Here is a 25,753-nt window from a genome sequence, read left to right on the forward strand (position 1 = left end):
GAGAAAAAAATTTATTACACGGATTTATATGTAATATAAATCTGTGATATGTACAATAATTGAGAAAAAAAGGTACATTTTTATGGTATTAAATGACATTAATCAACTTTGAAACATTTTATTTAATTTGTTATCCGTTGTAAGTAAAGATGCCGAGGGATTTTTTCAAAGTTACAAATTAGATTTTTATGAATTATTCAATTGATTGATAATTTTAAAAAAATATAAAAGAAAAATTCAAATGTAATGTACATGGTTTGAAAATAAACAATATTTATATATTAAAAGATAAACCATAATTAACTGACTTTTTTTCCAGTTAAGCTTTGACTTATAATCGTCCGGTCAATATGACAATTGAATTCTTAAAAATTTATTTTACAATTTTAATAAAAAAAGTAGTAAAAACTCAGTATTAAAATAGCAAATTTAAAACACAAAAAAGAAAAGAAAACAATATTTATAAAAAAAAATTTTTTTTTTTTTTAAATTTTAATAGATATTACAATTATTGTATAATAAAAAATTATGCTCAACAAAATTCAACATGGTAATAAACGGGGTTCATATTTTTACTAAACTTAAAGTGTGAAAACAGATACTTAAGAGGGGGTCTTCGCTAATAGCGATAACATAATAAGGGGACAAATTACAAAGGTGTGGTACGTGTTGATCATGCGTTACACATTTATGGATTAATAAAATGATTGCATACATGTATATTCCGTTGCTATTAATAACCACGATCATAAAGAAATAACAAGTAATATTCTAATCTCTAGCATGCCAATCAAAGTTCAAAATGAACAATGTCTTTGGTCCGCTCATTCATAAGTGATATACATTTCTGGTAGTTTATAAGAATATCTTGTCATCATATGTGTACTAGTTCATCTTCACTTGCTGCATTTCTTGCTTGGACGCCCTTTGATGCTTTGCATCAATGCTTTTCTTGTTATGTATTATAATTCATTTTACAAGGCACCAGAGTTTGATACATACGGAATTCTACATAACTAGAGTTGCATCAAAAAATCATTTATGTTCATTTTTTACGACAGCCACACTTTATCCTTGCATATCATTGCTACTTCCTTAACAAAGACACTTAAAAAAAAAAAAGTTTCCTCAACTGGGATTTGAACTCCTGACCTCTCACTTACTAAGCGAGCGCGTTACCCCTGCACCACGGAGAAGTTATACAAACAATGTCTGAATAACATCAAGTCATTCTAAATTTAGAACTTCCATTGCATTTCGGGTTTGTATCCTTATTAATTTCGAGGTATTTTGTTCAGGATAAACCACAGGCGCTAGTCACATAATCAAATATTTTTCAAAATCGGCCTATATATGTATATAAAGATATCTTTATATACATATATAGGCCGATTTTGAAAAATATTTGATTATGTGACATATCTTTATATACATATATAGGCCGATTTTGAAAAATATTTGATTATGTGACTAGCACAATAGGCCGATTTTGAAAAATATTTGATTATGTGACTAGCGCCTGTGGGATAAACCTGTTGTTTAAAATTGAAGTAAATAATTTAGCGAAAATCTTCTCGCCCAAACAGTCCGACATGTTATCTATGTCTCTGATTCCACTACTCGGTTTGTGTAGTATTCGGTAATCGATATCGCTAAAAATAGTATTTTCATTGATAAAATCATATTCATCCACGTAATTTGTGATTGTGCATTTATTGACAATTCTATAAGCCAACGCTATTTTTAAACTTGAATGCGTCTGTAATTTGTTGGCATACTTGTAAACAAAATAAAAATATTTCTTTCTTTTAAATCCGCTATTTAAAGCTGTTTTTTGAGAAACTATTTGTTGTTAGGGTTGTCGTAAACTTCTGGTCAGGAGATTGAATGTCCGTTTGTTTACTTATTTCGATCAGAAAAAAACAATAAAACAATATTAGAAATATTTCGAACCATTCGGGAAAAAAAAATTATATATAAGAAAAATAAATGTGCCTTGTTCTTTGACCATCTTTACGCAGTGATCCCCCCTGAAAATTTTTTTCGGGTGTTAGTGTTACATTAAAGGGAAGTAACCGCTTCAAAAAAGTGGACTACTTTCGGCATTTTGCAATTAACAAGCAGTAGACTCTGAAATTCGCTATACCATTATTTGTTTGGTCTGACGACCCAAACAAATAATCAAAGGGCTGCAAGCTCTGTGGTATTTTTTCTGATCTTTGCAATCTAAAATCATACTGACTATCTGTATGTATTCTCCTATATAGGTTTATTTTTATATACTATAAATTCATCTTACGCAGCGCCTGCGTTAAGATTTTTCTCTATAAAACAGTTTGAGATTGAATTACATATGGAATTTTGGCATGACTAGAGTTGCATCAAAAATCATTTTTTATGACAGCCACACTTTATCCTTGCATATCGTGGCTACTTCCTAAAAAAAGACACTTCAAAAAAAAAAAGTCTGCCTCGACACTAGGATTTGAACCTTAGGCCTCTCACACCCTAAACGAGCGCGATACGACGCGATACCCCTGCACCACGATGAAGTAATACGTAATATGTAGCCTGAAAAAAAACAAATACATTGTAATTCTAAATTGAAATTTCCCATTTCGTGTTTGTAATCCTTATAGTCTGATTTATTGACCTGTCATTTTTTGAATAACATTATAGGACTCATTTTAAATATTCGATCCCACTTCGGTTTGGTCCGATGTAGTTTTTAGGAGAATTAATGTGGAGTTAATAAGTCATCGATTGAAAGTCACGCCAGCTTTATGCTGAAAGTTTTTCGTTAAATTCACAATAGGACAGTCTCGGTAAAGAGAATGCCTGAATTTTGAGAGGTCTGTGGTTCGATTCTTACTGTTGCCTTGTTTTAGTACTCTTTCTTTTTTTTTTGCAGTATATTTTTAAATAGAAACAGTTTGTAGTGTGTTTTACGGCATTGAAATGACATTTATTGATTTTAATCCGTTTTAATTTTAAAACATGAATTCTTAAAAAAAAACATGTTATTTAAAAAAGAGTATATGCATAACAAAATTAAGTAAAACATAAATCAAACAAAACGAACAACATAAAATAATCATAATATAGATTCAATAATGTTGAAAGTATTAATAAGAAAAAAAAAACATGGACCCAACGAGGCCTCGAACTTAAAACACGTGTGGCACTTAGATTATAAAACTTGTGATTTACCCTATTGCGCTAAACGCTGAGTAGATACAAACTAAATTAAATTCTATTGATTACAGCGTACTTCTCACGGAACTTTACCGAACATCTACGAAGAATTAACATACTGTTGGCAGCGACCGCGTAATCAGTATGTAATTACAGGTTAATAAAACCAAACAATATCAATTTCGAGGTATTTGTTCACCAAAAAACCTGTTTAACACTGATAAAAAATAATTTAGCGAAAATCTTCTCGCCAAAACAGTCGACATGTATATATTCCAAACTCGGCAGTCAGATTTTTTGTATACTACGCCCTGGAGTATTCAGTAATCGACCATAGCTAAAAATAGCATTTTCATTGATTAAAATGATATTCATCCGCAAAATTTTGTGATTGTAACCTCATATTTCTATTGACTAATCTGAACTTTCAATGCTCTGTAATTCGTTAAATGCCTACATTAAAAATTATTCTGTCTTTTAAATTGCTGGTTTTTAAGCAGTTTTGAGTAAGAACTACTTTGCCTTGTTAGGACTGTTAGGAAATTTTGTGTTAGACCGTGGATGTTAGCTATGTATTTATCTGATCTTGCGATCAGAAAATACAAAAACTGTCAAAATAGCCTAACTGTGTTATAACGAATAGAAAATGTATAAGATAGCTTAAAACACACAACGAGCATTGTTTTATGCAAAGATAATCTTATCTAATGATTTTGTATGAAACAAATGATAATCTGAACATATTTCTTTAAAAAATGAGTTCTCCATGTTCCTCAACCGAATAAAAAATGAGAAAAATAAACATGAATTCTGAGAATAATTAGAGATATTGAAAAAAGTGTTTCATAGGATTTTCTATTTTTTTTGTATGTTGTGTAAAATTTAATGACAAATTCAAAAAGAAAAAGAAAAATATATGTTGGCGTGTTGGATTTTTTGAAAAATGGCAGTTTCCATGGTAACCGTATATCTCAAAATAGTCAAAATAGCCAAACTGTTTTATAATAATGTATAAAATAGCTTATTACACTCACAATAAACATAATTATGCCCCCATTTCGAAGAAAAGGGGGTATATTGCTTTGCACTTGTCGGTCCGTCGGTCCGTAGACCAAATGGTTTCCGAGTGATAACTAAAAAGAACCCTTAGGCCTAGGAACTTCAAACTTGGTATGGTGATTGGTCAATGACCAGTAGATGACCCCTATTGATTTTGGGGTCAAGGGGTCAAAGGTCAAAGGTCACATTGACCTTGTAAGCAAAAACGGTTTTCCGATCAATAACTAAAGAACCTTAAGGCCTAGAACTTCAAACTTGGTATGGTGATTGGTCAATGGATCAGTAGATGACCCTATTGATTTTTTGGGTCAAGGGGTCAAAGGTCAAGGTCACATTGACCTTGTAAGCAAAAACGGTTTCTGATCAATAACTAAAGAACCTTAAGGCCTAGGAACTTCAAACTTGGTATGGTGATTGGTCATGATCAGTAGATGACCCCTATTGATTTTGGGGTCAAGGGGTCAGAGGTCAAGGTCACATTGACCTCTTAGGTAAAAACGGTTTCCGATCAATAACTAAAGAACCCTTAGGCCTAGGAACTTCAAACTTGGTATGGTGATTGGTCATGATCAGTAGATGACCCCTATTGATTTTTGGGTCAAGGGGTCAAAGGTCAAGGTCACATTGACCTTGTAGGTTAAAATGGTTTCTGATCAATAACTTAAGAATGCTTAGGCCTAGGAACTTCAAACTTGGTATGGTGATTTGTCATGACCAGCAGATTACCCCTATTGATTTTGGGATCAAGGGGTCAAAGGTCAAGGTCACATTGACCTTGTAAGTAAAAACGGTTTCTGATCAATAACTAAAGAACGCTTCGGCCTAGGAACTTCAAACTTGGCATGGTGATTGGTCATGACCAGCAGATGACCCCTATTGATTTTGGGGTCAAAGGTCAAGGTCACATTGACCTTGTATGTTAAAAAGGTTTCCGGTCAATAATAAAAAAACCCTCAGGCCTAGGAACTTCAAACTTGGCATAGTGATTGGTCATGACCAGCAGATGACCCCTATTGATTTTGTGGTCAAGGGGTCAAAGGTCAAGGTCACATTGACCTTGTAGGTAAAAACGGTTTCTGATCAATTAACTAAAAACACTTAGGCCTAGGAACTTCAAACTTTGTATGATGATTGGTCGTGACCAGCAGATGACCCCTATTGAGTTTTGGGTCAAGTGGTCAAAGGTCAAGGTCATGACCAGTAGATACTTGATAACCCTTATTAATTGTTTGATCACTGGGTCAGAAGTCATGCATAATAACCTTATCACATGACTAATTGGCTGCTGATAGGGGGCATACATGTTTTACAAACATATCTTGTTTTATACAAAGCTTGCTTTATCTTAGGGTTCTGTATAAAACTAACAATAATTGGAACATATTTCTTTAAAAAATAAGTTTTCATGCTTTTTAACTAAACAAAAAATGAGAAAAAATAAACATGAATTCTGTAAAAAAAAAAAAGCTATCAAGAAATTTCTTTCATAGAATTTTCTACATTACTGATATATCAAGTAACATTTGATGGTGGATTCAAAAATAGAAATAAAATATATATGTTGACGTGTTAGTTTTTTGTAAACGGGCAGTTTCCATGGTTACCACATATGCCAACTGTCAAAATTACCACGCTTTCTTAAGAAATATCAGTGTTATACTAAATGTATTGTCAAATACAGTGGAACCTGTCTAATCCGAACTCGTCCGGACCAGAAGAAAAGTTCGGATTAGAAAGGTTTCCGGATTAGAAAGGTTTCAGAATTAGAAGGTTCTTTTACATGTTTTTTATGTTACATGTACAGTCAACTATCGTTATCTCGACATCGCTTTTCTCGATATTTCGTTATCTCGATGAAATTTTGAAAGTCCCGATTTTCTTCCCTCTTTATCTATACTGGAAATATTTGTTTATCTCGATATTTTTATTTCGATATTTTCAGTATCTCGATGTAAAATTTCAGCCCCAACAGTTATTTTCACACTATTATTCTTTGTTTATCTCGACAAATAGTTTTCTTTCGTCTGTTCGATTCAGACGTGTGAAAAACACAAACTAGACGATAATTGCTCAATTAAGCGCGTGTGATAAGGATGATTATGTTTGTAACAAGTTTAGCTGTTTTTATAAAAGATAATCTATTTAGCGATTGACTTATGTCCAAAATGAGTGAATTTTACGTTCTTTATAAATATTCGAACACTGTATCAATTCATTTTGACTTTAAATGTAAATGAAATTGTGAAAGTATAGAAACGCTATCATTGCAATATTGTTTCACAACATCACCACCAATATATATTGGTGTATTACTGAGTAAACCTCACTATGTGTTTTTATCACAGACACCCGTATTTCCGCTGGTAAACATCCGCTTATGTTACTTTGTTATATATTGACTAGGCCTATGAAAACAAGACATGGGGATATCATAGTATCATAGTTTATTGGACATAAGGTATGCACATGTCTTTTGTAAAAATCAGTTTCTGCCGTATTCAAACCCTAATATGTTTATCTCGACATTTCTTTATCTCGATATTTTTTGGACGGTCCCGATGACTTCGAGATAACGAGAGTCGACTGTATTTGCAAAATAGTTTAGGGAAAGAAAACGGGAATGCATTTGAAATTGCAATTTAGATATTTTATTTTTGCAGTCTCTTATCGTTCATTCTAATACACGTGAATACAAATATAAAGAAATGAAAATAAATAAATAAGCCAAAAAATATTATGTCCTCGAGGGTAAGTTCACCTACGATGTAAAACAGGAGGCGGAGACATAATTAAATATTCGTACCAGCATTTGTCAATTGTTGTTTACCCTTATCCGATTCAGCGACTATCCGAATTCAATGACAGTTTCTAAAAATTTTCATTGCTTAATCACATATCATTGAATCCATTACAAAATTTTAAAATATATTTTTATTGCATTATATCAAAATAATTTATTGAAGGTGATGAAAAACAATCAATTAAGCAATGATAGAAGATATGAAGGCAAGTCAAGTGTAAATTTCACACCTTCACAGATCATACGTTTCACCCATTAATCAAGTGAAATAACACATCAGTTTGGTGTATGTTTACACCTGCAAGATGTGCGATTATTTGTTATTTTGAATGAAGGTGTGACATTTGGCAAAATCTGTTCGGTTCCGAGAGGTAAATTTTAGAGTAAAATAAGAACAAAAATTGAAAAAATCGTCCGGAATTCGGAGTAGACAGGTTCCAGATCCGAAAGGTTTTTTACTATTGAAAATAGAACGAATAAAATCGGGACCGGACACTTCGTTTGGATAAGAAAGGATTCCGGATTAGAAGGGTTCGGATTAGCAAGGCTCCACTGTATACAACAAAAACATGTTGTAATAAAAATTTCTTTTTCTTTTGATGTTATATTAAGTAAATGATACTGAATATCTTTTTAAAACATATCTAGGGCCATATTATTTTTTTCACTCAACTAACATACCCGAACAGTAAGCAAGTATTCAGAAATTTACAAAGAAAATAATGAAATTCGGAACATTTCTTAGATATTAATTTTGTTTTTTTATTCAACACTTTTAAAATATATCATTTTAAACTAATCTTTGCCCAGTTGTCTGCCAGTAATCAAGTCGCGACGCACTTTCGTCACTATACCACAAGTGGGTGGGGTAACGCGCGCAGAATTATCATCAATGCTGTCGTACTAATGCTTGGAGAAATCCTTTATGTGATGTTGTCTAAACGACCTCTTATTCTTTTGAACCGATCTCCTTTTGAACATTTAGAAATATCTATTCTGTATTATTTACTCATTACTTGCTTATAGCCGAAATTTAAACACTTATCCGAATACTATTCAACTTGACCTTCATTTGAAGAGTAATTATCCAAGATAATCTTTCTTGGCAGCGCATAACGATGCGCACAGAAAACTACCTAAAACGTCTTTAAATTTTGACATAATTAATGATCAATAGATAGTAGGAAATTTTCGTAACAGTTTTCTCAGCAACTTCTTACCACAGCCTCTTGATATGTGATTCACAGCATTGACATGTGGTCCCATATTGTGGCCTTGTGGGATTCCATTTCAGGTCTGATGCTCATTCTTTTCCGGTTTACCAACTAAGTTAAATTTTCAACATCAATGGTCAGACACTGGTAGAAAATTTAAGTAACATCACAGCCTCATGATATTTTGTATACATATGCAACCCGGCCTTTTCTGTCTTTGACCCATTTTCAATAACTTTTCCTGCGATTATTTAATATTTCAGACGGCTTATTTGTATTGCCTGGATGCAGACTTGTTACTGCTTTTAATATAGAGCGTTGCGAAGCGTCGTTAATAATTATAAACCAGTCCATGAGCTAAAAATAGCACAGCTGGGAAATCCGAGTTATGACCTCAGTTATGACTGATCGGATTAAATTATGGTCTTGTAAACAATTTCAGAGATTTATGAGTAGATTATTGATTTGTGCTTCAAATTTGCTGATAATTTTTTTGCAGTTTTACTTGAATTTTTATACGTGCATGCACGCACCTAGTTGTAATTTCATGCGTGATTTTTGTAAATTATACGTGATTCACGTACATTAATTTGTGCATGAATGGGAACTCTGCTTGACTTAGTAAAATTTGCAATTTTCAACTTGTGTCGCATGTAGCTCAATAAGTATTTGACCTAGGGCCTTGAAACTTTTCAGAAATGTTAATCAGCATGTGTAGTTGTGCACCTGGGTATTTTTATGTAGATTTATGTAGCATTTGGAGAGTTATTGCCTTTCACAAAGTGAAAATTTGCAATTTTCAACTTGTGTCGCACGTAACTCAACTTCTTTACCTATATAATGTGACTTCCAAGGTCAGACATGCAGCAGTCTTTGACTTCCGAATTTTGGAACTTAATGGAAGCCCCCAGGTTTTTTCAAAGTTTGATTTATGTTAATTGAATATATGAAACTAAGTTCTTATTATACTGAATATTGATTTTTGTAATGTAAATTAAGTTTTTTATCATATACATTTTGTTGACATGGTACCTGTTACCTAATTTAATTATCAAAACTTTAAACTCATAATGCTTAGTGTGTGATTATTTTCACAACTTAATTATGATTAATAATTGTTATTATCTTGAAACAAATTGTCTAAAATTTTATATATATTGCCATATTATATGTATTGAGAACTCTTAAGTAAGATTATTTCTTATTAACCAGGTTTTCAACGAAAACCGGGTTATTCTAATGCCAAAGTCGGCGGGCGGGCTGTCTTCAACTTCTGGTTTCCCCTCAATAACTTTAGTTTGCTTTGGCCTATTGACACCAAACTTTGTAAGGCAGCTTGGGATTGCTACCCAGGTGTCTGTGATCAAGGTCACTGTTACTAAAAATAGAAATTCAGTTTCCGCTCAATAACTTGAGTTTGCTTTGGCCTATTGACACCAAACTTGGTGTATGGATAGGTTATATCAAGAGGCAGCTTGGGATTGCTACCCAGGTGTCTGTGATCTATTTCAAGGTCACTGTTACTAAAAATAGAAATTCAGTTTCTGCTCAATAACTTGAGTTTGCTTTGGCCTATTGACACCAAACTTGGTGTATGGATAGCTTATATCCAGAGGCAGCTTGGGATTGCTACCAAGATGTCTGTGATCAAGGTCAGGGTCACTGTTACTAAAAATAGAAATTCAGTTTCCGCTCAATAACTTGAGTTTGCTTTGGCCTATTGACACCAAAACTTGGTGTATGGATAGCTTATATCAAGAGGCAGCTTGGGATTGCTACCAGGTGTCTGTGATCAAGGTCAAAGTCACTGTTACTAAAAATAGAAATTCAGTTTCCGCTCAATAGCTTGAGTTTGCTTTGGCCTATTGACACCAAATTTGGTGTATGGATAGGTTATATCAAGAGGCAGCTTGGGATTGCTACCCAGGTGTCTGTGATCTAGGTCAAGGTCACTGTTACTAAAAATAGAAAATCAGTTTCCGCTCAATAACTTGAGTTTGCTTTGGCCTATTGAACTTAACTTGGTGTATGGATAGGTTATATCAAGAGGCAGCTTGGGATTGCTACCCAGGTGTCTGTGATCTAGGTCAAGGTCACTGTTACTAAAAATAGAAAATCAGTTTCCGCTCAATAACTTGAGTTTTCTTTGGCCTATTGACACCAAACTTGGTGTATGGATAGGTTATATCAAGAGGCAGCTTGGGATTGCTACTCAGGTGTCTTGTGATCAAGGTCAAGATCACTGTTACTAAAAATAGAAATTCAGTTTCTGCTCAATAACTTGAGTTTGCTTTGGCCTATTGACACCAAACTTGGTGTATGGATAGCTTATATCAAGAGGCAGCTTGGGATTGCTACCCAGGTGTCTGTGATCAAGGTCAAGGTCACTGTTACTAAAAATAGAAATTCAGTTTCTGCTCAATAACTTGAGTTTGCTTTGGCTTATTGACACCAAACTTGATGAATGGGTAGCTTATATCAAGTGGCAGCTTGGGATTGCTACCCAGGTGTCTGTGATCAAGGTTAATGTATTTAGATTTCATGTTTTAACTTGAGTTTGCTTTGACCTTTTGACACCAAACTTACTGAGTGGCAGCTTTGGATTGCCACTTAGATATCTGGGAGCAAGGTCAAGGTAATTTGCTTACAATAGAATTTTCAGTATCTACTCAATAACTTCAGTGCACTTTGACCTATTTTGATTGCTGTCACATCAAAACTTGGTCGTTGAAAACCTGGTTTTTGTTGCATTGCGGAGCTTCTTGTTATACATTGTATTAATAATTTCTTTGACTGTCTAAACTAATTAAAGGATATTTTGACTTATACTGCCTATGTGTTTTTCTACAGACTGTAAACAAAATAAAATCCTTCCCCAAGACAGACAGTTTGTAAAAATACATAAAAGATATAGAGAGAAAATTATCGAGGGGAATTTAAAGTGGTAGCATAAGACAAAAGTCGCTTAATACACTTGGTAGCATGGGCAAGTTAGACTGTAATAGAAGCTTAAAAAATCTTCATGTGAAAATCCAAAAGTGCTAGGACTTAGATATTTGGCAAGAAACATGTTCTAGTGGATGTCTACCAAGTTTGTTCAAATAAAAAACCCTAGGGTCAAAATTAACCCTACCCAAGGATAAATGACATGTATCAAGATGATTCTCAACATGATAGTAATTTAAGTCTCAAAGATGTGACTTTAATTGAGATGAAATGGTATAAATCTTCAATAGTGAAATTCTAGTTTATGTTTGCAGGTAAATGGTGTAGCAAAGTCTTCAAGTAGTGCAACAGTTAAAGATGGTGATAAAGTAGAATGTTGTATATCAGGATGTGCTGCAAAATGCATTGGTGGTGGAAATGAATATTGCAAAACTGTTCAAAGTAAGTAAATATTGAGTTAGATTATTTCACTCATTAAGTGTCATGGTTTTATGTTAACAGTTGCATCTGTGTTATAAGACAATTACATCTTACACAACAAACAAATTTTTCTTTTTATTATACCCCCACAAATGAAGTTTAGGGGGGTATATAGGAGTTAGCTTGTCAATCAATCCGTCAGTAGGTCTGTCAGTCTGGCCACATAATGGTTTCCGGACAATAAATAGAGTTTGGAATGTGGTTTTGTAATCAGACTTGGTATATAGCAACCTAATATGGAAACCCCTGTTGGTATTGCATTTGAACCCCCTGAGGTCATGGTCAAGGTCACCACTACTAAAAGTAGGAAAATGGTTTCCGTACAATAACTCGAGTTATGAATGAAATATTGTAATCAAACTTGGTGTAAAGAAACCCCATTTGATATTGCATTTTGACCCTCTGGGGAAAAGGACATCGTAGGGTGTAATGAAATGCTCATTTCACTATACGATACGTATCACGATAAGTATTGTTTAACCCACTACGCGATATACACGCCTTTATAGGCCTTTTTCACCCCCCCCTTTTTTGTTGTCTCAAATGGTGAAAAAAATGCCTTATTTAGGCCCCCAACACTTGTTTTTGTTTGAGAAATGTTGTGTATAAAAGTGACCACTTTTTCTGCGGGATCCCCCAACCAAAAGATACATCAGGGGGTTGCCAGAAGGGGGATGTGGGCCCTTCTATTTGAGGGTTTGAAGCAAACTCCTCACAGTGATTACCTCCCTTGGCAGAATTGTAATCACTGCCTTCAAAGACGTCACATGATGATGAAAGTCACATGACGTAACGTCGAAATTCAAATGTAAATATCGACCGTTACAAAGAAAATCTAACGTTATTTTTTCTCTTTCTGTTTTATTTTTAACTTTTAGTACATACGTTCGATATAGTTTATCAAAAATTATCGAAAGTATACAAAATAACGAAAAATAAATTCAAAAGCTAAAAAATATCAAATATCAATATATAGTCTCGGTAGAAAATAATCTCATAGTTTTTATACCCCCAAAAACGAAGTTTGGGGGGGTATATAGGAGTCACCCGGTGGTCGGTCGGTCGGTCGGTCGGTCGGGCGGTCGGTCGGTCGGTCGGTCGGTCCAGACGTCCGTTGCATTTACCTTGTCCGCGAGCATAACTTGAAAACTAATGGTTGGAATTCAATATAACTACATACAATGGTCAAGCACATTGAGAGGAAGTGCAGTGCACAAGAACCATAACTCTATCTTGACTAATTACAGAGTTATTGCCCTTTGTTACTTTTTCCTTGTCCGGGGCATAACTTGAAAACTACTGGTTGGAATTCAAAACAACTTCATAGAATTGTCAAACACAATAAGGGGAAGTGCAGTGCACAAGAACCATAACTCTATCTAAAGTAATTACAGAGTTATTGCCCTTTGTTGCTTTTCCATTGTTTTTTTTTTTGTCCGTTGCTTTTTCCTTGTCCGGAGCATAACTTGAAGACTAATGATTGGAATTCAATAATAACTACATACAATGGTCAAGCACATTGAGAGGGAGTGCAGTGCGTAAGAAACATAACTCTATCTTGACTAATTACAGAGTTATTGCCCTTTGATTTACTTTTCCTTGTCCGTGGCTTAACTTGAAAACTACTGGTTGGAATTCAAATCAACTTCATACAATTGTCAAACAAATAAGGGGAAGTGCAGTGCACAGAACCATAACTCTATCTAAAGTAATTACAGAGTTATTGCCCTTTGTTGCTTTTCAATTGCCTTCTTTTTTTTTTTTGTCCGGAGCATAACTTGAAGACTAAATGGTTGGAATTCAATATAACTTCATACAATGGTCAAGCACATTGAGAGGAAGTGCAGTGCATAAGAACCATAACTCTATCTAAAGTAATTACAGAGTTATTGCCCTTTATTACTTTTCCATTGCTTTCTTTTGTCCGGACGAATAACTTGAAGACTAATTGTTGGAATTCATTATAACTTCATACAATGGTCCAGCACATTGAGAAGGAATTGCAGTGCACAAAGAACCATAACTCCATTTTGACTTATTACAGAGTTTACTGCCTTTGTTTCTTTTCCTTGTCCAGAGCATGACTTTAAAACTACTGGTTGGAAATTCAAAACAACTTCATACAATGGTCCAAGCACAATAAGGGGAAGTGCAGTGCACAAGAACCATAATCCATCTTGACTAATTACAGAGTTATTGCCCCTTTGTTACTTTTCCATTGCTTTCTTTTGTCCGGACCATAACTTGAAGACTTATTGTTGGAATTCATTATAACTTCATACAATGGTCAAGCACATTGAGAGAAGTGCAGTGCATAAGAACCATAACTCCATCTTGACTAATTACAGAGTTACTGCCCTTTGTTACTTTTCCTTGTCCAGAGCATGACTTGAAAACTACTGGTTGGAATTCAAAACAACTTCATACAATGGTCAAGCACAATAAGGGGAAGTGCAGTGCACAAGAACCATAACTCCATCTTGACTAATTACAGAGTTATTGCCCTTTGTTACTTTTCCTTGTCCAGAGCATAACTTGAAAACTACTGTTTGGATTCAGTACAACTTCATACAGTTGTCAAGGACATTCAAAGGAAGTGCAGTGCACAAGAGCCCATAACTCCATTTTGACAAAATACAGAGTTACTGCCCTTTGATACTTTTGCTTGTCCGGAGCATAACTTAAAACGTACTGGTTGGAATTCAAAACAACTTCATACAATGGTCAAGCACAATAAGAGGAAGTGCAGTGCACAAGAACTATAACTCTATCTTAGTATTTATAGAGTGTTTGCCCTTTGTTCTTTTTCTTTGTCTTTCTGGACTTATTACAGAGTAATTCAATTAAACTTCATCAATGGCCAACCACATTGAAAGGAAATGCAACATACATGAACCACAATTATCTTTAATTGCCCACAACCATAACTCTATGTTTCAATTCTTTTACAAGGTATTCTGTTACTAGTAACATCCTCATTTCCTAAGCAGACTTGTGGGGGTATTAATCACATTTAGTGATAGTTCTAGTTAAAATTATTTCTAAATATTCATATTATTTATTTATTTATTCATAAACATTGTTAAATAAATAAGAGAAAACTTATCTGATAGCTAAAAGCAGTAGATAAAACAATTTTTGAAAAAATATAGTATATCAGAAATTCTGATATATCGGGACCTTGGTGGCAGAGATATATGCCGAAGAATTAAGGGGAGATCACTGTGTGGAGATTGGGTTTGAAGGGGGGGGGCAGCAGTCCCCCTCATCGCCAAGAAAATTTTGGACTTGTGAGAGGCTAAAAATGACCCCAGATCGATCATAAGGTAACATGTAACTAACGCTGAAAAGCATTTGACTGTATCTCAATTCATTGAGAAGTTGCAGCACTTTGAAATCAATTTTGATGGAAAAATCAACGGAAAATAGTGGTTTTTGGCAATTTTGAGATGTCCCCTCGTTGCCATGGTAACAGGAAATTTAAGCCTGAGCATGTTGTTGCAAAGGCAATGGTCCAGTCAACATTTGTGCCAAGTTTGATTAGGATTGAAGCAGTTTTTAGCTCACCTGTCACAAAGTGACAGGGTGAGCTTTTGTGATCGCTTTTCGTCCGGCGTCCGTCCGGCGTCCGTCCGTCGTCCGTCCGTAAACTTTTGCTTTAAATGACATCTCCTCATAAACCACTGAGCCAATTTCATCCAAACTTCACAGGAATGTTCCTTTGGTGGTCACCTTTAAAAATTGTTCAAAGAATTTAATTCCATGCAGAACTCTGGTTGCCATGGCAAAAAACCGAAAGAAAAATCTTTAAATATCTTCTAGTGAGTGTCTACAAAGTTTGTTCAAATAAAAGCCCCAGGGTCAAAATTGGCCCCGCCCCAGGGGGTCATTGATTTTCCCTATATGCATATAGTAAAAACTTAAAAAATCTTCTTTTAAAGAACCCAAAGAGCTAGAGCTAAGATATTTAGCATGAAACATGTTCTAATGGGTGTCTACAAAGTTTGTTCAAATAAAAGCTCTGGGGTCAAAATTGGCCCCGCCCCGGGTGTCATTGATTTTCCTTATATGTGTATAGCAAAAACTTAAAAAATCTTCTTTGAAAAAAACCAAATAGCTAGAGTTTAGATATTAAGCATGAAACATCTTCTAGTGAGTGTCTACCTAGTTTGTTCAAATAAAAGCCCTAGGGTCAAAATTGCCTCGCCCCAGGGGGTCATTGATTTTCCCTTTATGCATATAGTAAAAACTTAAAAAATCTTCTTTTAAAGAACACAAAGAGCTAGAGCTAAGATATTTAGCATGAAACATGTTCTAATGGGTGTCTACAAAGTTTGTTCAAATAAAAGCCCTGGGGTTTAAACTGGCCCTGCTCCTGGGGCCTATATACAGGTGAGCGACCTCAGGGCCATCATGGCCCTCTTGTTATAGTTTTATAGCAATTTGAACTTGTAACAGGAGACTTTAATGAAAATCATTTTAATCAATGAAAATGCTATTTTTAGCGATGTCAATTACCAAATGAATACTCCAGAGCTTAGTACACAAATAAATCTGACTGTCGAGTAGTGGAATATATACATGTCAGACTGTTTTGGCGAGAAGATTTTCGCTACGTATAACGTCACCGTGGTGCAGGTGTAGCGCGCTCGTTTGCGGTGTGAGAGGTCTGGGGTTCAAATCCTAGTCGAGGCAACTTTTTTTTTTTTTTTTTTTTTTTTTTTTTTTTAAGAGGCTTTTTATCTCACCAAAGTGACAGGGTGAGCTTTTGTGATCGCTTTTTGTCCGGCGTCCGACCGTAAAATTTTACTTTAAATGACATCTCCTCATAAACCACTAAGCCAATTTCATCCAAACTTCACAGGAATGTTCCTTCGGTGGTCACCTTTAAAAATTGTTCAAAGAATTTAATTCCATGCAGAACTCTGGTTGCCATGGCAACCAAAAGAAAAAACTTTAAATAGAGCGGGTGCACCTATTACCGAACACTTAAGCCGCGTTTTATCTCGGTCGGAATTATGAGCACTTTAAACTAAAGAGAGACAACTCTTAAATAGATTAGTAATTATGCTACAATTTTGGCCAGTATTAGAACCCTGACGAATACAAATAAAGGCGTTATCGTCCGATCAAAAGATCTACCAACTGCCCCTAATACCGAATGATGATTGTAATTCCGAACATTGGTGTTCCTAATTCCGAACATGAGGAACTTTTTAAAATAAATATGTTGAGTAAACAAATACACACCATTTTCGTACTTTGGCACAAATCTACATTAGAAAAGAGTTTTGTTTGTCAATCATCAAAGTATTTTTAAAATGTTAATTTTATTAAACATATTCATTTCTGCAACAAAAGTATTGAATGTCAACGAAAAGGAAAATATAGTTTCAAAAAACCAAAAAAAGGATTCAAACAATATATTCAAACATATTTTAAGCGACAATATTATAACTACAGTTTGCATCAAGTAATCTTCTATATGTAGAGAAATATATGTTGTTGCACTAACACTAACAGTATTTACATTCAAAAGGAAGATCATCCGAGCAGTCGGTAAGTTCATCGGCAACACAAATAAGAAAAACAGCGCCTGAAACAATTTATGCACTGTATATAGTCCTCATAAAGTGTTTTGCACTTAAAACAGCTTGTAGGACTTACTGCAATATATCATCATCTGAATCGGATGCCTCAATTTCTTTTATGATCTGTTTAGTCTCTTGCTTCTTTTCTCCTTCAGTTCTCTCAGCTTTTTCTTCGCCTCTTCTCTATCCTTCCATTTCTTTTCGAGTGCAATCTGTTTTTCTTTCAACTCTTTGGCTCTCTTGAGATTATTTTGTAATCGTTCTCTCTATCGTTCTTGTTTTTTTTTTCAATTCCTTTTCTTTCTTTTCTTCTGTTTTCGTTCAACCATTATCTGTACTTTTTCCCTGTTGCTTTTGGCATTATCATTTTACGTGCTTTTGGTTTCTTTGTTTCAGTCTTTGGGAATATTAAATGTTTGCTAAATGGTGACATAGATACGTCTGTTGCTTTAGGAACACATCCATCCGAAGATTTCGATGGTGTTGTAATAGAATCAGTCGTAATGTTAGGTGTCACAGTAAACATGGAGGCAGTTGATGTAGCAGTCGGCTCCATTGAGAGAACGACTGTGAATGGCTTAGATGGAGTGGTGACTAAATCATTTGAAGCTGTAGGTATTTCATCAAGCACAGATTCGTTTACAATATCTGACGGCGATAATTTACCAATTGATGTAGGAGGAGTCACAGCTGCTGTAACAACAGTAGTTGCTGTAGTTATGGAGTCCAATGGGGTGAATCATTCTCTTTCAAGTTTTGTGCGGAATTTGGAACATTCAGTGAGTTCATTATGTAATTCCGAACACTGCCAGTTATTCATTCATACGACCTTAAAACATGTACAGGGGCTTTACACATGATTTTTATTTTTGTCTACATCATTGATTTCAAAAGAATTTGACTAAAGCATCAATATTCAATATTTTATGATATTAGTAAAAAAATGTAAAAAAATAGCTAATAAATAAAATGTCTAACCAAAAATTGAAGTAAATCCTTGAATGCCCAAAATCACAACAAACAACACAACCGCGAATTCAAAATGTTGCGGGTGGAAAGAGAGACAAATTGACGTTATAATAATGATTTCAATTTTTTGAATTGTGTTAAACATGAAATATTAAATGAATTATAATATTTTGGTCGGAATTAGGAGCATGTTCGGCATTAGGTGCACCTTTAAAAATTGTTCAAAGAGTTTAATTCCATGCAGAACTCTGGTTGCCATGGCAACCGAAAGAAAAAACTTTAAATATCTTCGTTTAAAAAACCCAAAGAGCTAGAGCTTAGATATTTCGCATGAAACATCTTCTAGTGAGTGTCTACCAAGTTTGTTCAAATAAAAACCCTGGGGTCAAAATTGGCCCTGCCCCGGGGGGGTCATTGATTTTCCCTTAAGGAACCTTTTTGGGGGCATTCATCATTTGAGTTTTTCCCTTAAGAAACCTTTTTGGGGGCATTCATCATTTGGGTGACAGCTCTTGTTCATCCATCAAGGGATTTTTACATGTTATGAGCAACAATCAGATCTCTATATCCAAAGTCAAGGTCACACATTGAGGTCAAAGCTTAACCTGATCTGTTTTCTGTATATTGCACAACTTTTCCATTCATCAAAAGATTTTGACATAAGTTTACACAAATGTTCTCCGTAATAAGACATTGTGTCATGCTCGACACCCAGACCCGTATGTATCATGAAAGTCAAGGTCACAGAAGTAAAAGTTAACATGATCTTTATCTATATACAGCAATCCCAGTTTATTGCTTAGACCATTTCCAGATTATTATGCCTTCTAAATGATTTGTATTGATTTTGTATTTGTGGTTTTGAAAAAGTAATAAATAGCTACACAAATGTATTTCTCTTGACATACACAAAAGTTATAACATTATATTACTTTAATGAATTAATCATTGCATGTGCAGATCTAGTAATTTTATCAAGATTTTTTTCATATTTTAAACAACTGAAATATTACTATTGTGCATGTAAGACTTCCATGATATGGGGAACTTTTGTAACTCTTACAAACTTTTTTGTTGATAAATCATGATAATTTGAGCATTTGAGATGTGATTAATGATCTGATTTCCTTTGAATTATATCTTTTCTTAAAGAAATCAAAATGGACCAAATTTTTCCATATTTTGATTGTAGTAGCTTGTATTATAGTATTATTTTCTGTTCTATTAAATGGTGAAAGATTAATAGCAAAGAATAAATCTTTTAATTGTTTCTCCTGGTTACATCCTAATAATGTAAACCTGAAAGACATACATGCCATAATTTTTAGGGTTATTTCCAGGGACTTTCCATTTGGAGGTGGGGCTTGGGGGAGAGTGTAGGACAAAAGACAGGGACTCCCGTGGAAATAACAGTACTGACAAAAGCTCTCCCACTGCAAATACATATATGTACATTGATCACTTTGTTGTTTTTTCCTTTAATATCTCAACATATAAAAATTGTAAATCATGAATATTTTACTTTTCCATTGGCTTAAGTGTGTTTGTATGAACTTGAGCACATTTCCTGACAGGCATCTGAATAATAAGTGCTTAAGTCTGTAAGTGCATATTTATTTGTGTAACATATAAAGGGAACTTCAATGTGAAGTTAAGAAATGATGAAAGTTTAAATTAACTAAAATTAAATGTCCAAGACATTTATATTGTGCCTTGTAATGTGTCAATTACTTTTAAAATTGATTTGCAACTCAGTTGTTTCTAAAATTTACATAGTGTCTTACAACCTATATTACAAAATGTTAATAATAATCATTAGTTTTTTATCTTTTTTTTAGCTCACCTTCCCACATGGCTTTTTGGGTTTTTAGAGGGGCCCAATAAAATGCTTTCCGGGCCCGCCCTCCACATTTTTTTTAAAACCCGACATCTTCTAAAAAACCCTTCCCCAATTTTAATAAAACCTTGGAAAAGGAATATTTTTGTATGAAGCTCTACCCAAGATTGTTCAAAAATTTCCCTTTTCCATGCTAATCTTTTGGTTCTAGGGCAACTAAAAAAAAAATTTAAAAAAGTTTTTTATACTTAAAAATGGAAAAGGGTGAGTTTATTTTTTTCCTCACAAGGCTTTAAACCTTTTGTTGGTTTTTACAAAGTTTTTAAAAATTTTAGGGTCAGAGAAAAAATTTGGGTTTCCCCTTTTTTGGGGGGTAAAGGGTTTTTTTTTTTTTGGAAAGATAAAATGGGACCCCCCTTTGTGGGGAAAAATTGAGGAAAGTGTATCATTTTTTTTTTTTCCCCCCTCAACAGACATTTTATGTGGATTTTTCTGTTAAAGCATTAGAAAGATTGAAAATGTTGAATGTTGAATGTTTAATTCAAAACAAAAGTCAAATCAGAATAGCCCACAAATTTCAGAGCTACAGTGAAGTTGATTTCCCCATTCAATAATGGATTCTTCCATTAATTTCGTAACACCATCAGAAAGGAGACTGTGTCATTTCCGAAATCGGATATTACTTAAATTCTTCCTTCCGGTTTGCGGGAAAAATCATATATTTCAACATTGTGTACACCGGTCTTACTGAATCTGCTGAACGATTTATGTCATAATATTTCATTCTGATCATAAACATACAATTCAAATCATTAAATATAATGCATATCAATCAGTCCCGAGTCAACATTTTTTGCCTCAGAAAACATCTGTATCAATCTGACCTATAAACAAAACTAAACCGGAAGTAAGGACAAAATGGCGGCCTTGAACAAGGAAATTAACATAAACTCGTATTTCAAAACAGAGAAGTGAAGATGAATACAATTATCGGTGTGCTTCTTTGAAACAGGTATTTTGTTAACTAATTTGTGAAGTATTAAGGGATGACATTCAGTATTTATGTAAATATCACCTCCCGTTGATATGATTTCCTAAAATTATACCATGTACACATGTGTTATTCACCTCAATAAATGTAAGTGAAAAATGGAACAATAATTATGGTAATTATCCATGGTGCTAGCAATACTTAATTATCTTTATCATATTGTTAACTAAGCAAAAAAGCTTATAATTTAAAAAATTACCTAACCTTACAATAGTTTATCAATTTAAACTTGAAAATCTACTCTAAATGGACTTCCCAAACAGTAATTTCTGAAAACATTGAAAATGATTCGTGTAGAAAAATAACACAAGAAAAAAACTGATTTGAACTTATGAAATTTTTGGCCAAACAGTCTGGCCACGTGAAATTCTGAACCTTCCTGAGATCCCTGCTGTTTGTTGTTTTTTTTATAACATTTTACAAGGATTATAATTTTATGATTAAACCTGTGTGTTTTAATATTTAAACACTAATAGGATATCTGGTACAACTATAATACTGGTTTTCGAAAATTTTTACATAATTTATATGCATAAAAGAAATACTGTTTTACCATCAATGTATTGAGACTTGATTCCGGGCAGGCAGGCGAATTGGTTGGGCCATTTTGGTAAAACAGTTTTTCTCAGCAAAACCTAGTATTACAGCAATAAAACAATTGTCCCTTACCATGGGATTCGATTTCAGGTCTGTCACTCATCCACTTCATGTTTTTACTGACTTAGTTAAATTCATAATAATGGTCAATGGTAGGAATTTTTCGTTACAATTTTCTCTACAACTACTTATTGGATCACAGCCTCTTGATATTTGGTATACCAGATCAACATGTTAGTCAACATACAATGGGATATGATTTCAGGTATGTGGCTCATCCACTTCCCGTTTGATGACTTAGTTAAATTTTTTGGCATTAATTGTAAATGGAAGGAAAAATTTCCGTAACAGTTTTTCTCTAGGCAACTACTCTTGATATTTGGTAATGTGACTGCATTAACATGTGGTCCCCAAGTTCAGGTCTATCGCTTATCCACTTCCTGTTTACCGACTTATTTAAATATTCGAACATTAAATGGTCAATGTTAATAAATTTTTGTAAACATCACAGCTCATGAGTCATGTATTTGGTATACAAAGCAACCCGGCCTTTTTGTCTTTGACCCATTTTTAGCTCACCTGTCACAAAGTGACAGGGTGAGCTTTTGTGATCCCTTTTCGTCCGGCGTCCGTCCGTCGTCCGTAAACTTTTACTTTAAATGACATCTCCTCATAAACCACTAAGCCAATGCCATCCAAACTTCACAGGAATGTTCTTAGGTGGTCACCTTAAAAAATGTTCAAAGAATTTAATTCATGCAGAAACTTGGTTGCCATGGCAACCCAAAAGAAAAAAAAACTTTAAAATATCTTCTTCTAAAAAACCCAAAGAGCTAGAGCTAAGATTTTTGGCATGAAACATCTTTCTGTGAGTGTCTACCAAAGTTTGTTCAAATTAAAAGGCCCCTTGGGTTCAAAATTGGCCCTTGCCCAGGGGGGTCATTTGATTTTCCCTATATGCATTATAGTAAAAACTTAAAAATTCTTCTTTTAAAAGAAACCAAAAGGAGCTAGAGCTAAGATATTTAAGCATAAACATCTTCTAATGGGATGTTCTAAAACCCAAGTTTGTTCAAAAAAAGCCCTGGGGTCCCAAAATGGCCCCGCCCAAGGGGGTCTTTTTTCATTTTGATTTTCCCTATACTACATATTTGTAAAAACCCTTTAAAAAATCTTCTTTTTTAAAGGAACCCAAAGAGCTAGGAGCTAAAGATAATTTAGCATGAAAACATCTTTCTAATGGGTGTCTACCAAGTTTTTCAAATCAAAGGGCCCTGGGGGTCAAAATTTTGGCCCCGCCCCAGGGGGTCATTGATTTTCCTATATGCATATAGTAAAAACTTAAAAAATCTTCTTTTTAAAGAACCAAAAGAGCTAGAGCTAAATATTTAGCATTGAAAACATCTTCTAATGGATTTGTCCTAACCAAGTTTGTTCATAAAAAGCCCTGGGGGTCAAAATTGGCCTACCCCGGGAGGTCATTCTCTTTTCCCTATATTGTGTAAAAACTATAGCAAAAAATTGGGAAAAATCTTCTTTGAAAAAACCTCCAAAATAGCAAGATTTTAGATATTAATCATGAAGGCAATCTTCTAGTGAGTGTCTTCAAAGTTTGGGTTCAAAATAGAGCCCTGGAGTCAAAATTGGGCCCGCCCTGGGGGACATTGATTTTTCCTTATACAAGTATAGCAAAAAACTTAAAAAATCTTCTTTTTAAAAAACCGAATAGCTAGAGTTTAGATATTAAGCATGAAACATTTTTTAGTAAGTGTCTACAAAGATTGTTCAAATTAAAAAAGCCTGGGATCAAAACTGGCCCTGCCCCAGGTGTGTCATTGTTTTTAACTATATGTATTAAGAAAAAACATTTAAAAATTTTTCTTTTAAAAATCCCAATGAGCTAGACCTTAGATGTTAGCATGAAACATTTCTAATGGTTGTCTACAAAGTTTGTTCAAAATAAAAGCCCCGGGCTTTAAACTGGCCTTGCTCCGGGGGCCTTATGTACAGGTGAGCGACTTCAGGGCCATCATGGGGCCCTCTTGTTATTGAAGTATTATCCAAATTTGTACTTGGCCTTGTTAAGAATTTAATGTCATTGTTAAAATTTCATGATGTAAACGCACTACAGGGGAGTGTTACTTTCCCGTCCCTAGATTTTGCCACTTAAAGGCCTGGGAACAAGTATAAAAAGGCAGACAAGCAGAAAAATGGCACTGCTGATTGAACTCTGTATGCTGTCTGCTAGCATAATCAGAGAGAGGATAGAAAAAAAATGAAATTTCAAAAATTAGAGAGACATACCTCATATTATTTGCTATAAATTTGGCAATCACTTTTTTATCATGTAAGCAACATTCCTTGAAAGTTACAGATCTTTGATGATACTTAGAAGTACTACTTTAAAAAAATCTTTTTTTGAAAACAGTTAAAAATTCAAATTCCCTGGTGTTTTGATTGACAGTTTGACAGAGGTTATGACCTTTCTCCTCAGCCAACTACATCTCTCTAGGTATAAACATTCTCAGAGTAGAGTTTTGACAGATACCGGGGAAATAAATACTAGGGCAATAAATACTTACCAGAGAAATACTATGCAAGCAATGAACTTGAATTTTATTTATTGATTGTGTTATATTCCATCCCTACAATCATGAATTTATTAACTTTAAATGACATCACTATAAGTTAATTGTTGATAAATTGATTGTTCTGTAAAAGAAACATTCAACTTTATGTATCACCCAAATGTGCAATCACTGTCTATTCCACAAGTGGCCCATGTGATGGTTCACCAACTGGATTCGGGAACCACTCCCTCACAATGTTAAAACACATTTCGTATAATAATATCACGCACTGTGCCACACATATTTTCTAAATCGCCTGTCCCCTTGTAGAGCAGCGTTTTTGCTTCGACATAACGCAGATCTGACCATGCATTACGATGAAGTATAGCCATTGTCCAAAAGCGCTTGTATAATTCCTTGCGTAAGCTGCTATTCCTTGAGTTGGGAGGGCTATTTTCAGATTTCCCACCAAGTTGCCTGTTTCCTTCATCTGTATCAATGGCCTACACAGACAGTTAATACACCTTTCTGGTCATGATCTTTTTGGATCCGAAAGTTTGTCACATTCCTAGATCATTTCATCTTCTCTACAAGTGTTGAGTTGACACTTCTGAACTTATGTTTTGTCTTTAAATTTCCCTGTAGTCCCAGTCATTATAATTAAACAGTTGATTAATTGTCTCTAATTGCTCTGGTAATAATTCAAGCGTTACCCTGATAGTTTCCTGAGCCATTGAACAAAGTATCCAAGTCCAAATCACTATTAGCACACCAATAATTATACCCCCAAAAACGAAGTTTGGGGGGGTATATAGGAGTCACCCGGTGGTCGGTTGGTCGGTCGGGCGGTCGGTCCAGACGTCGCAAGTCGGTTGCATTTCCTTGTCCGGGACCATAACTTGAAGACTAATGGTTGGATTCAATAGATAACTACATTAAAACAACGGTCATGCACATTGAGAGGAAAGTGCAGTGCACCAAGAAACATAACTCTATCTTGCTAATTACAGAGTTATTGCCCTTTGTTACTTTTCCTTGTCCGGGGCATAACTTGAAAAACTACTGGTTGGAATTCAAAAAACAACTTCATACAATTGTCCAACACAATACATGGGGAAGTGCAGTGCCAGCATAGCACCAACTCTATCTAAAGTAATTACAGAGTTATTGCCCTTTGTTTACTTTCCATTGCTTCTTTTGTCTGGACCATAACTTGAAGACTAATGGTTGGAATTCAATATAACTACATACAATGGTCAAGCCACATTGAGAGGAAGTGCAAAGTGCACAAGAACCATTTAACTCTATCTTGACTATATTACAGAGTTACTGCCCTTTGTTACTTTTCCTTGTCCGGGGCATATCTTGAACACTACTGGTTGGAACACAATAAGGGGAAGTGCAGTGCACAAGAACCATAACTCTATCTAAAGTAATTACAGAG

At 34.5% G+C, this 25,753-nt stretch overlaps 1 protein-coding gene across 1 annotated transcript in view; it reads left to right on the forward strand.

Annotated features, from left to right (window-relative positions):
- Positions 1-11,528: 11,528 nt before the first annotated feature.
- The window catches only part of LOC132723036 (uncharacterized), a gene marked incomplete at its 5' end in the record, with an annotated part of 145,153 nt that continues 130,928 nt past the window's right edge, over positions 11,529-25,753 (forward strand). Inside the window, one exon of the mRNA XM_060707705.1 lies at positions 11,529-11,655. Coding sequence (XP_060563688.1) covers positions 11,529-11,655 — 127 coding nt within the window. The remainder of the gene's footprint in view (positions 11,656-25,753) is intronic.

The sequence above is a fragment of the Ruditapes philippinarum genome, unplaced genomic scaffold (assembly GCF_026571515.1).
Source record: "Ruditapes philippinarum isolate M1 unplaced genomic scaffold, ASM2657151v2 ctg822_1_1_1_1, whole genome shotgun sequence".
Taxonomy (NCBI): Eukaryota; Metazoa; Mollusca; class Bivalvia; order Venerida; family Veneridae; genus Ruditapes; species Ruditapes philippinarum.